The sequence below is a fragment of the Lepisma saccharinum genome, chromosome 1 (genome assembly GCF_977018435.1).
Source record: "Lepisma saccharinum chromosome 1, izLepSacc3.1, whole genome shotgun sequence".
Lineage (NCBI taxonomy): Eukaryota > Metazoa > Arthropoda > Insecta > Zygentoma > Lepismatidae > Lepisma > Lepisma saccharinum.
The window spans coordinates 130,111,037-130,126,874 of NC_139229.1; the positions used below are offsets into that span (position 1 = coordinate 130,111,037).

Genomic DNA, 15,838 nt, shown 5'->3' on the forward strand with positions numbered 1-15,838 from the left:
TCCACTGCGTGTTTTCCGGCAAATTTTTGTCCTAAAACGTTATATTCAACAAAATGCAAAAAAGCCCATGTTAAATTTAAGCGCTTTCCACGGCGACCTTCGCCAAACTCCACCGCCCTCTTAAGAGAATACGTTCGGTCCTTCGATATTGTCGTCCTTCAGGAAACGTGGAAGGCCGCCGAAGACACTCCTGAAAATCTGAAATTTAGGATTTTCAGTAAATGTGTAGGGAGGAAGGCAAAACGGGGGCGTAACATAGGGAGGCTGATGGTACTTTTCAAACCGGAGTGGGAGGGGAATGTAACGTTATTGGATGCCAAGCACTATGGGATTCTGGGGATTCTCTTTGCGCTGCAGGGACTGAAATTCTGTCTTGTAACGGTTTATAATTAAACCAACGAGGTCCAAACACCGGGATGAAAACTATTATCAAAACCTAACCATGTTTCTGGATGAGGTTGAGGACAAATTCCTCGATGCAAGCATGCAAGTCGCGGGTGACTTTAAAGCAAGAATTGGGATAGGTGATATAATCCGGGGGGGGGGGGGTGATCACAGGGGATCGGGGAAAGGGGTGCATCAAACGACGACTGGATATTTTATACACGACAAAGCAAAGACTCGCATGTGAATGCAGACGGGAGGAAATTATTGGATTTCAGGGAGGTTTCTAACGTTGTCATACTCAACGGCCAATGCGAAGGGGACAGAGGGAAATTTCACATACGTCACTGATAATGGGGCTAGGTCATAGATTATTTTATTATATCGAGGGACATAACACAAAACATAGCAACATTTCTGGTGGATGCAAGAACAGTGAGAAAACATCTTCCGTTAATAGCAACTCTGAACTACGGAGGGGGGAAGGAAATATGAACGAGATCAGCAGGGAAGGGGCAACAGACGGAGCTGCCCCCGAAGCAGTTCGGAGGTATCGATGGAAGAAGGAGGGTTCTCGGGAATTTTCAGATACATTAATCGACAAAATTTAAGAGCTCATGACGAACCAAATGTTGAATTTACTAACAGAGGGGGATCTACTTCAAGCATTAAAATTATACTACTATTACATGGAGAGGGCAGCCAGGCACATGATACAGGATACAGGATGGGCAGGGGGGAAGGAAAACTCGAAGGGAGGATGGTATAATGACGCATGCAAAATTCAGAAAAAAGCAATGACACAGGCTCTGAAAAAATTCAAAATACTCAGCAACGAAGTAAATAGAGTAACGTATGTGACACAGTAGAAACTATACGATACGATACTGAAGAGGGAAAGGGGGAAATTAGAGGAGGGAAGGGTTAAGGTGATAGAGGAGGACGTGCAACAGCGAGACGCAGCACAGCTCTGGAGAATAATCCGGAACTTAAGAGGGAAAGAGTACACGGAGCGGAGATTACCCCCGAAATGTGGGAACGACACTTTAAGGGAATAATGAGAGCCAAGAGGAAGAAATAAATACCTGGGAACGAGAGAAATTACTTGGGCACCTTCGTACCAATTCTAGATGAAGAAATAACAGACAATAAATACACTCTGGCAATCAACTCGCTAAGAAACGGGAAGGCGGCAGGCAGGGATGGCTTAACCGCTGAGATTATAAAGGACACAAAAAAACAACTCACTGATGGCGAAAATGGGCAGGGAGATTGTGAATGGGCTCTACCAGAAGGGGCTGTTTCCGGAAAAATGGTCGGATACCATCATTTGCCACATCTACAAGGGTAAGGGGCATAAAATCAATCCTAACAATTACAGGGGGTCTCATTACTGTCGGTACTGAGCAAAGTGTACTGCCAGATATTATATAGAAGTTTACAAAAATGGTGCAAAATTTTTGATGTATTTTCCACTCTCCAAGCTGGATTTCGGAAAAATTTTCAGACAATAGACAATGTACTTTTATTCCAGACATTGATACAAGAAAAACTAGGGGTCAAAAGGGGGAAACTATATTGCTGCTACGTGGATTTCGAAAAGGCGTTTGACACGGTTAACAGGCAAATGTTGTGGGCAAAATTGTAGGACGTTGGGGTATCCTCCAGAATGATCAGATCTCTCCAAGCGGCATATAAAAAAGTTAAGTTTTGCGTAAAGTGCGGGAAAAAGAGCGTTACAGAGGCAAATTAATCAATACTGAGGGTGAAGCAGGGGTGCGTTCTCTCCCCTCTGCTGTTTATCGTCTTCATCAACGATGTCGTGGAGGAAATAGCGCAGAGGGACACGGATCCACCAACGATATCGGACATAAAGGTACCGCTTCTGTTGTACGCAGACGACCTGGTACTGATTTCGAACACAACAGCAGGTCTACAGAACGATCTAGACACATTACATGGATATTGCGGGAAGTGGGCCATGCGAGTAAATATCAAGAATACCAAAATAATGGTATTTAAGATTGGGTATTTATTTGGTAAGGATGAAGAATGGAAATACGGAGGGACAGTGTCGATAGGGTGAAACAGTACAATTATTTAGGCATGGTGATGACAATGACGGGCAGGTGGGCAAGGCACGTACACAGGAATAAATGTAAAGCAATGTTTCCGTTGAAAAAAAACAAGAAAAATAAAAGAGAAAGTACCAAATATACCAATCAAAATTCTGGAAGGGGTTTACCAGTCCACAGCTAAGGCAACACTGTTCTATGGCATCGAACTATGGGTATGGGAGGGAGGGGAAACTGTAAACGTCGTACAGTCTAGATTCCTGAAACAAGGGCTAGGAGTAGGGAGGGGTATGGCAACAAGTGGGGCACTTAGGGAAATGTGAAAATTAAGAGAGGGAGTGGATGCCAAAATGATGAGCATTAAATACTGGACAGAACTGATCACCATGGAGGGGGGAAATTTGAAGAAACTCTGTTTACAATCGCAGATAAGGGGGGTAATGGGAGGCAATGGGTAGCAAAAATAAAGACTAAATTATACAGTATAGGGCTGGAATGGGTGTGGGAAGAGAGAATAGAGGGGAGAATTTATATTCAGATGGTAGAAGCCATACGTGAAACAGAACATTTTGGCAGAATGCGACGCAAAAATATCGTTAATATTAGCGAAAATAGTGGATACGGATCGAGAATGGAATAGAAGGAACTACGTGGATTTATGTGGGGCAAAAGAAAGGTCAGGATTGGCCTGGTTCAGACTGGGGGATGGGCACAAGTTAAACTAAAACGGGAGAACGGGAGCGTACAATGCCCGCTATGCGGTGAAGACGAGACGAAATTTCACATTCTCCTCCAGTGCAAAGAAACAGGGGAGGCAAGACAAAAATATACCAGTGAAATAAATTAAGCTAACATTGAGGATATAATGAGAAGCATTATTAGGAGGGAGAGACCGAGAGGGAGGAGGTACAAATAAGGAATCTGGGAACTTTCCTACACTATGCCTGGGCAAAGAGAGCAAAGAAGCTCAGTGGAAATATCGAACATGTGTGAAAGGGGGCGGTACTAAATAAGTAAATAAATAAATGTGAGAACATTTAGGAATCACTCAGGTAACAGTGCAAGTGTAGTGAAAGAGTTGAAATGAAATAGTGTTTGTGAACTCCCAACCAGTGTGAATGTGGAAGTAGACTGAGAGGAGGAAGGGTGTAGGAAAATTGTACTAAAATTTTTCATCCTTGTATGGTATGTACAGCTGCAAAGGCTCTTAGTTGAAATAAATTCTATTCTATTCTACACCAGAATATAGCTTCATAGCTTTTGTGTTTGAGTTTTGTTTGAAGTCCACTTTTATGCACAGATAGACTAGTTGCGACTGGAACATCTTAAAGTGAGTTCCGAACCACTATGTACCTCCACCAGTTCACGGCAACATCTGTGGCATGCCTATTATTACAACTTCAATTGTGTGCAATATTTGCAGGGAAACACGGTTTACTGAGGTGGAAATCAAACTGGGTGTCCTTTCTAGACACAATGATGCAGCTCGGCATCCTGCAGGATCAGTCTCGAGCCCTCCTCGTCCCAACCTCTGTGAAACGCCTCATTATTGACACGAAGAAACACCTAAGCATCGTTGGGGAACTGCAGGAAAATGAAGGTAGGTATACAGTATATAATGAACTGAGTTTTTCATTTTTGGTGAGAAATGTGAAGCAGATAAAATACAGTTAATGGCCTCCTCTACAGCGAGTGACTTGATGGTTTCGTCAACATATCCGACTTAAGGATACAAGAATCTTTGGTTTGAAACTGCGTTAGAATGTTTAATTCACCATATTCTCTGCACGGTACATAAACGATGAGTAAAATTGATTTAATTCATAAACAATCAAAGTTTTTACTATGTATTAGATTACGAGAAAGATGTATGAATATCTTAATATTTTATTTAAGAGAAATTTAGAGGAGTAGCTATTGTACTTGTAAATCGAGTGTGTTACGAACTCTAACATTGATTCCTTCCTATTCTTTGTTATTTTCTTCCATATGCTTTCATTCCTTTCCCTTCTCTTCCTTTATTTTCCTTTACATAACACTCCACACTTCTTGAGTGTATGATCATTGTGAAGGAGGCAGTGCAGTGACGTCAACTTTAAATCATTTTAGTTGTGGAAGATCTACAAATTATCTTTCTCTCCTCTCTCTCTCCCCCTCTAGCTATCTATCTAAACCCCCTGTGCGTGTGAATAGGTGGCAGAGAGGCAAAAAGTAAGTTGCCCCTCAGTAAGCATTATGGATGGCCCGAAAGTGTCGCCCCCGTAAGTTAGGCGACTAAGAAGGAATGGTAGTAGTTTTTGCAAATGATTATCTGTTTGGTAACTGTTAACCTACAACAATGAGTTTATGTTCCCCACCTCTCTGTGTGTGTGTGTTATATCTTAAATATTTTATATTTGATGTGATGCCTATCGATAGAACTTTACATGTGCATATTTCTAGAAATTCTTCCTTAGTGAGTTACATAGAGAGGCATAACACATATTCAATCCATTGCTTTGTATGCTAGATTGCTGGAAAGTTATATATATAAATATCAGAATATTGAAACTTCCAGGATTAACTATACCGATCAATGAATAATTATTAAATAATTATTTAATAAGGAATTACAATACATTATACTACATATTATGTGAAATTAGCAAGGTAACTGCGAATGGGGTTATTGATTATTCTAATTCACAAAATATAATTCAATCACTGATCAACTCTTTTGTAGGCGTGGAATCTACATTCTACGAAGGGATTAACGTCGTAAAGAGTGGAGGAATTGAGATCCAAGGATTGAAGACCAACTTCATAACGAGACGAGGCATCCAGACGAATCCTGTGATGGAGAAATACGAGTTCGTTCCCTATCTCAACCCTTTCGGGGAGAAACCAAAGGAACTGGTTGACGTTGTGAGATTGTGCGTGCATGTTGTGCTGGAGAACATGTCTTCGGCGAAGATTAAAGTTGCCGAAGTGCCGGATGGAACACAGCAACTACTCTCACCAATCATTACAGAGGTTGTGAAAGATCTGCCTTTGGTCCAGGTAACTTGTTTTAAGCACATCTTTAGTATATCGCTATATCTACCAAGATTCAGAATTTGGATTTGGATTAAAACATACTGTGTGTCAAAAGAAATTCGTTTCCTTTATATGGCGGACTTCTCTTCAGTCCGTGTAATTTCATTCTGTAAATTGTCTTCAAAATGCACAATGTCTCCAATGCTTTCTTCCCAAGAAACCGAAGCAAAATATTGAAGCTGAAGTGAATCTTGTTTACTTCAGCTTACCTACATTCGTATCGACCTTATTCGTTCGTCAGCTAAACCGTCAGTATCAGACAGGAATACAACAAGATCGTTGTATTTTATAACAATTGTTTGACCCTCCAACTATGATAGATACCAAATAAATAATACATTTCAGTTCGAATACATAAATTTATATACATTTTCAGCCTGATGTGACCATCTTCAAAAATAGCGTGGACTTGAGCAAACTTCTTCCAGAAAATGGATTCAGGATTGAAGAGACATTTCCGAAAGGCGAGGCAGAGTTTGACCTCACCATTATTTCAGGATTTTCAAAATGCTCAGACTTGACTTTCAAGCATCTTAAGGAAGGTAGTTTCATTATCGTTTGGGAGAAGGGATCAAATCCAACCACCATCTCTATAAATGCATTTCAGCTGGAGAGCATTGTGAAGCAGAGCATAGGAGATGCCACCCTTCATCTTCTAAGAAAGGTAAGTGGAAACTTGACCTGGTTCCCGCTTACTTAAGCTAAGTCAAACTTATTTCTGCCTTGTCTCGAATTTCAACTGAATAAAAGCAGTCTGACTGTTAAAAGAAGAACTGAAATAAATCGTAATAGGTAAAGGACCCTAATAAGAGACTCTTCTTGTTGACTGCCTATAAATGAAGGTATACAACAAAAAATAAAGGTTCTAAATAATAGTTACTAGCTGTTAGTAGGACCCCTAGATATATCTTAAGGAACGCAATGGATAAAAATAAAATTGCTGCACCAGGTCAAAATTATAATATTCTGTATTAGTAATCTATCCTATTACGAGTATATGTAATATTTTGTCAGATTTGATGCAATTAATGATAAATTTAAATAAAAAAAGTTCAAAGTATGATATATAACCCTGCGTGCTACAGCTTCGTTGCTCACTTTCAACTGGTGTCAGATAAGGACCACGACTCCTTCGAAGCAAGAGCATTGAGTTTCCATAGTTGCCGAGAAATGACGGACTATACTGGAGACGTTAACCAAATGTATCTTTTTATGAACCACTCTCTTATTTGGGTACTTTACCTTACCATACCAAGTTGCAATTCTCATCATATGCATTGATCTTGCAAAGAACAGAATTCTGTACCTAGATTGGTTTCCTACACGTAATATATGTATGTGTAAATTACATTGGCTTAGAGTTTGTATACTCTTCGAACAATCCAATTTACGTTTTGTGGTAACTTTGCGTATCAAGGACAATCAGGTTAATATGTCTTATTTTACAAATAAGATGTAATTTGGAAAATTACATTATTATTCTTCTGGATGAGTATAACGGACCTTCTCTTTTACTATGAACAGGTTGTCTCACAGCCGGATCCTAGAGTAGTAAGGGTCACAGAGAAGAACTTCGATTGGTTGGAGGAAGTGAAAGCTGCAGTGGAGGAGAGTCAGAAGAATAAAGGCAATGTGCTTCTGGTTGCACAACATGAGGCTATGAGTGGAATCTTGGGTTTGGTTAACTGCATCAGAAGAGAGCCAAATGGGACAAGTGTTAGGTAACTGGATCATATGTAGATAGTCGAACAATCTCAAGGTTTTTCGGAAACAAATTTCTTGGTTAAAATTGAATCATGTTGAGACAAATGTTCCACCAAAAACAACTGTCTATTCCATCGACGGAAAAGGTTTAACTTTTGCAATGCTTAATCCCTATAACTGTAGAACCGTTAAATCCCTCCAATGATGATTTCCTCATTACTATTCGCAAGTTGCTACTTCCATAGAAATTGCAAGACATGTATGCCCTAAACGCAACGACAATCGACATGATGCGTGCAGCAACTGCATTCTGCATGCCTATGCAACAATGGACGCAATATTTTCAAAAGCATTTAGTTACAGTTCACAAAAAAAAAATCATAAATTCTCCCTTCCATATATTACGATATTAATTTTCATAATATTCATATGTCTACGGATAGTATATATTAGACTGTTGTAATGAGGGTTTTTCGCTCGAGAAGCAAATAGTTCGCACAGACGACGCTAGATAACGTACGGAATTCATAGCTTCTCCGCTCGAGCGAATAACACCCGAACAGGCGAAACGAGCGGTATGCATTCAAATCCCAATAGTACAAGTATAACCGTAATTTGTCTGTGGAAGTGGGCCGTCAAACATGGATCGTTAAGTGAAAAACGTAGTGAAATTGAAACTTTAGGAAAAATAGTCATTAACTCCATGTTAAAATGTAGTGTAGTCTTTTTCACCAATGCAGTGACATGTGATATGGGCTGAAACTGCCAGGACGGATATTTTACGCATATACATGTATGTGCATTAGATTAAATGATATAAAAAAGTAATGTGCTCCCCTGTGCTTAGCATCACGCCATGAAGCCGTATAGGGGGTGTGGGGGTAATGCCCCACACTTTTATTGACCCGGTCGTGAGTGGGGGTGATGTGATCAGCATCACGCCCCTGACCGCCTTTACCCCCCACGGTTTCCCCCAGGTACCCACGTCATTCTATGCTGTGTGGGCGCCAGGGCCGCTTCCAACGTTAGAAACGTTCCTGGATTTGAACCGGCTGAGATCGAATCCGGGACCTTTACCATGGTAGTCAGGCGCGTTACCGACTGAGCCACCGCGGCCATCACATCAAAATGATATTCCATTGTAAACTCTCGAGCATGGGAGAGATTAACGAGTATGAATACGAGCGAAAGTAATCGTATGCAGTACTCTAGAACATAAATACAGATTAATCAAATCTTTACTTATATTTGACCAATGCTCGAAGTAGAATTTTTCCTAGCGTGAGGTAGGCTACGTCGAGTAAATTGCGTGGAGAAAGTAAGTTGTTAATTTCACTCTTTTCAAGTAGTATTTGATGGGCGGATATAAAAATTACCCGTGAAAACAAGTAGTGTGTCTGTTCAAATAATTGGTAGACAAACAAACACACAGTTTTATGTACATTAAACAGTAAAAATTGTATGTTTTAAGAAGTCTTCTTCTGAACAAAATGATAGTAGAATTGAAAATACTTAGGAGCTAACAATAGACCTATTAATTGACATTAATGTCTTTTTTATTCATTTTCGAGGCGTGATGCTATTGATAATTAATCAAGCGCCACGTGTCGGGGGTGAAGGAGGAGATGAGTCATCGATGACTCATGCACACGTGTGAGTTTGCAATTAATGGTTTTCCATTAGTGCACAAAAGATACTATTATGTATTCCGTTTTTACCCTAACCTAACCCTATTGTTTTATTTTATATATGCGTTTCTGCCGGATATGAGTCACAGATGATTTATACAGATGTTGGAGTTTGGAATTAATGGTTTTTCCATTAATGTACAAAATACACTATTATGGAGTTCGTTTTCGGACTATTCTAACACTATTGTTGTACTTTATATATGTGTTTCATCCGGATATGAGTCACAGATGATTTATACTGACGTTGGAGTTTGAAATTAATGGTTTTTCCATTAATGTACAAAATACATTATTATGGAGTTCGTTTTCGGACTATTCTAACACTATTGTTGTACTTTATATATGTGTTTCATCCGGATATGAGTCACGGATGATTTATACAGTCGAGGTACTTGAAGTTAATGGTTTTTCCATTAATGTACAAGCCATTTGATGGCGTGAGGCAAGGTTTTCAGGCGTCGATGACGTCATGTGGCGACGGTGCTGGATTATATTAGCTATAATTAAGGATCTGTATTTACCCGAATTCAACCGGTGCCGATGCGATCGGAGGTAGAAGATATTATAACACAATATATGGCGTTATTCTATGTTCGCTTTAAAGGCGAAGAAATTGAACGATGTAGCCTATATGAAAACGAAGTATTCGAGCAGAATGCATGTTATTAATAATAATTGCTCTTAAAAAAAGGGAACAATACCGCAAGAACCTGTTATGTGGTTGCATTCATCGTCACCCCAAACCACGAGCAATCATTGACGCACGAGGGGAGAAACGACTCTATTGTTATGTCCCCCATCGGTCTTCTTCCGGAGTTGAACGGTAGGCAGGTGCCGCCAATTTTTTTTACACGCGTGTATTGATTTTCTTTGAGGTTCCAATTTTATTTTGTGGAAGTAATTTACGCGTTCTTTTTTCTTCCGCCTTTTGTAACATTGCAAAGACTATTTGACCTAAGGCGTAAGGAATTTGGCTGAACTAGGAACAATCGGTTCCAGTATCTACAGGTTAAAGTGGATGTGATCCACTATTTGCACTTATTTCTAGGTTGCAAACCACGGACCCTTTGATTATTGACTTATAAACATCGGGATTCACGTAAAATTGACCAAATGTTTTTACTGTTCCGGCCAATATTTCGCATTTTTTGTGTATTTTTACTCAGAAAAACGCTATTTGAACGATTCAAGCAAGAGTTTTCATGGCAATTTAGATACACAAACTGTGTTTCTTCAACTTTAGCTGAAAGTTAGGTTTATTTTTTTCACTCTAATATCACAATATCATCTATTCAGGCAACATTTTTTATTAAATTTCGGACTCACAAAGACATTTTTTCAACTTTTTAACTTGCTATTTTAAAAGTTTATTTCCATTTTTTACTCTAATATCACAATTTCATCTATTCTGGCAGGAGTGTTTATTCCAGTTTAGACTTGCAAAGATAATTTTTTCAACTTCTTTTATTAATTTTTCTATTTATTGCCTTTTGTATCTTATATTTTTTAATTCTTAACTTTGAGTTTTGTTCTTTATTTAAAAAAAAATCTCTAATCACTGAGGAAGAAGTGCTTTTAAGTAAAACTGTACCCACTAACTTTATTATTACTATTATTATTATTATTATTATTGTTGTTTTTGTTTTGATGTAGTTGTTGAATCTTGTTGTTGTTGTTAGGGTTTATTGACTTCCACTACGCTATTTTTGGTTTGCTTCGTAGGAAAGTTTGTTTATTTTAGAGTTTCCTCGGTATTCTCTTACTGATAGGGTAGGTAAAGTTTCCTAAATATATGAGTAGGGTTCCATATATTCTTGTTCTTGTATGTTTTTCATATGATGTGATCACCACAACTCTCCAAGTGATTTTACTGCATGTTTCCAGTGATTCCTAGAGCCACTTTATGCATGAGAGAAAGCTTGAAAATTTCGATCTCAGATAACCGTCAACCTTATGTCAGAGTATTTTCGAGTATATTTTAGACTTATTATGGGCCACTAGAATATCACGGCTTGCTTAATTTTTAAGTATGTTGCGCAGTTATTGTATTTTTGCTTTTGCTTTCTAGATAAACTGTATGAAATGTTTAATATTTGTACTTTTTTTGCACTTATAAGAGGCCAAACTTTTACTGTAACTAAAATTATTATGTCTCTAAGCACTGAAACCCCTTTACCAAGAGTACTATAACTGAATGTTTATTAATATTGTTTCTTTCATCCCTGAAGTATAACAATTTAACAATATAATGACAAATCACAGGACAAGTCGATGTTAGCAGATGACTACGTGGCTCTTAAGTCCACCTGCCAAACTTTTCTTACCATGCTATTTACCCTTATAGTCTTTTATTCGGGATACGTTTGAAGTACTATTGACTTTTTTGAGTGTTTGATTAATACCAGGGGTTATTTGTAGCTGTTATGCTGTATTATTCGAGGCTTCTATTTTTTATTCTACAATCACTATATGTCCCTGAGAACTAAATTCCACTGACTGAAGCTTAAAGCTTAGGCTCTACAGCATGTTGAATGGTTAAGCACTGGTCAATATGAATTTTACAGAGGCTAGTAGGAGGCATAGGAACACACGCCACAGCCTTATTAGCGTGCAAGAAGCACTTTCAGGGAGTACTACGAGGAAACGAAGTTGATTTTTTTGAGTGCTTTACCACTTACACAGCAAATATTTGCTATTTCAAGTAACTACATGTACCAGAACATTTTACAGCCCAACACTAACTAGACTTCAATTTATACTTTATTAGGTGCTAAATGTAGCAAGAACACTGATTGTACATACTTTTGAGAATCCAACTATATCAGGATTTTTTCTATGTAAGTATATTTTTTATTGATTACTAACTTTAACAGACCAATCAGGAAGACGACAAAATTCACTCAACTTAATACTATAGTGTAGGTGATTGCATGAAAAGTAGAAATTATAACAACCACAAGATTTCGCTTTTTTTGCTTTTGTGACTAATCGTGACGCTGAGTATGAATGGGTGGCCAAAAATCTTAAGGACTGGATGTATTTTACCACTACAGACGCCTATGTAGAAACACTAGAGTACTGTTAGCTTTCAAAATTGAGGTTATACTGTACTGTTTCTTAAATATTTTGTATTTGGCACGCTTAACAAGTTACACTTATATCCATTTCAGGACAAATATTGCTAAAACTCTCAAATTTACTGTGTACAAGTTGATATTTCTGCTATCAGAGGAATTAACATACCTATTTTACAAACAAATGGTATTGTTTACACTTTATTTACTTCAATCTGAGACTAATATTTTACAGTAATTGAATCATTCAGCCCTAGTCAATACTTTACTGCATCAGAAAGTTTGTTATTAATCTAATAAGTATGCTATTTTGTGCTATTCTAACGCAAACGTTATTTAATTCACTGGTTATAATGCAAACTTTTGCACAAATTCGATATATTCACTACCTTCAAACCAAACAATTGTACTTATTTAGCGCATTTCATTTATATTTCTTGTAATTAACTTATGTTTCTTATAATTAACAAATTGAACTAATTACTTTGGCATGTTAAAAACCTAATTTTTACTATTTCCTATTCTATCAGGTTCTATATTGCTGTTTTTATCAATTTATGTAAGACCGCATTCTGGTAAATACACATATATTCTCTTTTATACACACGCACGCCACACACACACACACAGCACATTTACACACTTATACGAATATACATCTGACGTTTTTCAATATTTTGCTATGAACTTTGCATCCACGCTATTCAAACAAGGGCAGGCAATGTAGTATTTATGAGTATTAGTAATCCCAAAGTGCTGTTTTTTTTTTGGTGTCCAAGTTCAGATGAGAGTCTGCTATGTGCCTTTTGCAGGGGATTGCATGTGAAGTGTATGCATATTGAGCATTATTGAGTATGTATGCTTCCAAGTTTTGCTGTTATTTTCCTATACTTCTGCGAGACTGTAGAGAGTTCTCTCTTTTCAAGCAGTTTTCTTTCATTGTTTGGATACTTTTTGGGAACTTAGCAGTTTTTTATGTTATGAAGCAGATTGTTGTAGAATATTTTGCATGGTCTTTTGTGATATTGAGTGGCTGCTGTAATGGTAGTAAGTATCTTTCCTTCTTGTGTTGATGTTCTTGTGTAGGTTTCCTATTTTCGGTCAAGTTGCAGTACTTAGAATAATCGCTATTGTCTTATTGATCTACGAAGCTCCTTTGAATAATCATTTGCATGTGACCCTATACTCCACGCTGTACTTTGTTCTGGGAGCTATCTTTTGAAGCCTTAGCATTCTGCTAGTACAGTATTATTAACGTAGAGGTAAATTAGTTCGTGAAAATATGTATTTTTCTGATTAACTATAGTCGCTTAGTTGTTCTAGCAGGTATAAGTAGTTACTGCTGATGTTGTTAATTTCCTATTCGCAGGTGCTATGTATGATGTAGTTTATTTGGGTAATTATAATTCTGTACTGTAAATAGCCTTGGCTGTCCCTTTTATTCTTATGTTGTTGAGTTTCTCCATAAGCATGCCCTGTTTTACTCTATTCTATGCCTTGTTGCTGCTAGATATCTGAGGTATGTTGCTGGTTCATATCCGAGTTAGCTTGTTTGACTACCTATTATTTTTGCTATGGCTGTGGCTATTGATGTCCCTTTCTGAATTCCATGTTGGTTTCTGTTTATCCTTGTTGCTGCTTGTTATCTGAGTTAGGTTGTTTGACTTCACTGCTATCCTTTTTTAACTTTATTGTTGATTGCTTTTTTGTTTATTTCCTTATTTGTTTTTATTTGTTTACTGAATCTATTTGTTTTGTGTCTTGTAATATTATTTACTATAGTAACAAAATTATGTTCCTTCCATCCCACATTTATTATTCTGAGCAACAGATCTTCTCCTCTTTTCCCATATACTTGATTATTTCTGGTGCTTTCAATATTAATAATTTAAGAGTACATTTTTTTCAAAGTGAATGTTTTAAAAGTACAATTTTTTTCAAAGTCAATAATTTAAACGTACAATTTTTCAAAGTTAATGTTTTAAAAGTACAATTTTTTCAAAGTTAAAGTTTTAAAAATACAATTCTTTCAAAGTTAATAATTTAAGAGTACAATTCTTCTGCTATTTGAACTTTTGTACAATTTTGTTATTGTTGTTAAAATAAATATGTTAGTTGATATAAAATTACAGTAAATTTTCATGAATTTATATATTAAAATTCAAAATAGTGTTACGTGCTAAAGATAGCAGTCAAAATAAATTAAACTTTGACAAATACTGAACAAGAAATATACAAGCTTGTTGATAAATATCAATTTTTAAAAATAATTTTGTTACTATAGTAAATAATATTACAAGATACAAAACAAATAGATTCAGTAAACAAATAAAAACAAATAAGGAAATAAACAAAAAAGCAATCAACAATATAGTTAAAAAAGGATAGCAGTGAAGTCAAACAACCTAACTCAGATAACAAGCAGCAACAAGGATAAACAGAAACCAACATGGAATTCAGAAAGGGACATCAATAGCCACAGCCATAGCAAAAATAATAGGTAGTCAAACAAGCTAACTCGGATATGAACCAGCAACATACCTCAGATATCTAGCAGCAACAAGGCATAGAATAGAGTAAAACAGGGCATGCTTATGGAGAAACTCAACAACATAAGAATAAAAGGGACAGCCAAGGCTATTTACAGTACAGAATTATAATTACCCAAATAAACTACATCATACATAGCACCTGCGAATAGGAAATTAACAACATCAGCAGTAACTACTTATACCTGCTAGAACAACTAAGCGACTATAGTTAATCAGAAAAATACATATTTTCACGAACTAATTTACCTCTACGTTAATAATACTGTACTAGCAGAATGCTAAGGCTTCAAAAGATAGCTCCCAGAACAAAGTACAGCGTGGAGTATAGGGTCACATGCAAATGATTATTCAAAGGAGCTTCGTAGATCAATAAGACAATAGCGATTATTCTAAGTACTGCAACTTGACCGAAAATAGGAAACCTACACAAGAACATCAACACAAGAAGGAAAGATACTTACTACCATTACAGCAGCCACTCAATATCACAAAAGACCATGCAAAATATTCTACAACAATCTGCTTCATAACATAAAAAAACTGCTAAGTTCCCAAAAAGTATCCAAACAATGAAAGAAAACTGCTTGAAAAGAGAGAACTCTCTACAGTCTCGAAGAAGTATAGGAAAATAACAGCAAAACTTGGAAGCATACATACTCAATAATGCTCAATATGCATACACTTCACATGCAATCCCCTGCAAAAGGCACATAGCAGACTCTCATCTGAACTTGGACACCAAAAAAAAAACAGCACTTTGGGATTACTAATACTCATAAATACTACATTGCCTGCCCTTGTTTGAATAGCGTGGATGCAAAGTTCATAGCAAAATATTGAAAAACGTCAGATGTATATTCGTATAAGTGTGTAAATGTGCTGTGTGTGTGTGTGTGGCGTGCGTGTGTATAAAAGAGAATATATGTGTATTTACCAGAATGCGGTCTTACATAAATTGATAAAAACAGCAATATAGAACCTGATAGAATAGGAAATAGTAAAAATTAGGTTTTTAACATGCCAAAGTAATTAGTTCAATTTGTTAATTATAAGAAACATAAGTTAATTACAAGAAATATAAATGAAATGCGCTAAATAAGTACAATTGTTTGGTTTGAAGGTAGTGAATATATCGAATTTGTGCAAAAGTTTGCATTATAACCAGTGAATTAAATAACGTTTGCGTTAGAATAGCACAAAATAGCATACTATTAGATTAATACAAACTTTCTGATGCAGTAAAGTATTGACTAGGGCTGAATGATTCAATTACTGTAAAATAT

General features: G+C 36.8%; 1 protein-coding gene across 1 annotated transcript in view; it reads left to right on the forward strand.

Moving 5' to 3' along the window:
* The window catches only part of LOC145985638 (fatty acid synthase-like), a 277,489-nt gene that overhangs the window by 122,722 nt on the left and 138,929 nt on the right, over positions 1-15,838 (forward strand). The window contains exons 16-19 of the mRNA XM_083119710.1: positions 3,883-4,059; positions 5,182-5,498; positions 5,911-6,198; positions 7,059-7,255. Of these exons, the coding sequence (XP_082975836.1) occupies positions 3,883-4,059; positions 5,182-5,498; positions 5,911-6,198; positions 7,059-7,255 (979 nt within the window). The remainder of the gene's footprint in view (positions 1-3,882; positions 4,060-5,181; positions 5,499-5,910; positions 6,199-7,058; positions 7,256-15,838) is intronic.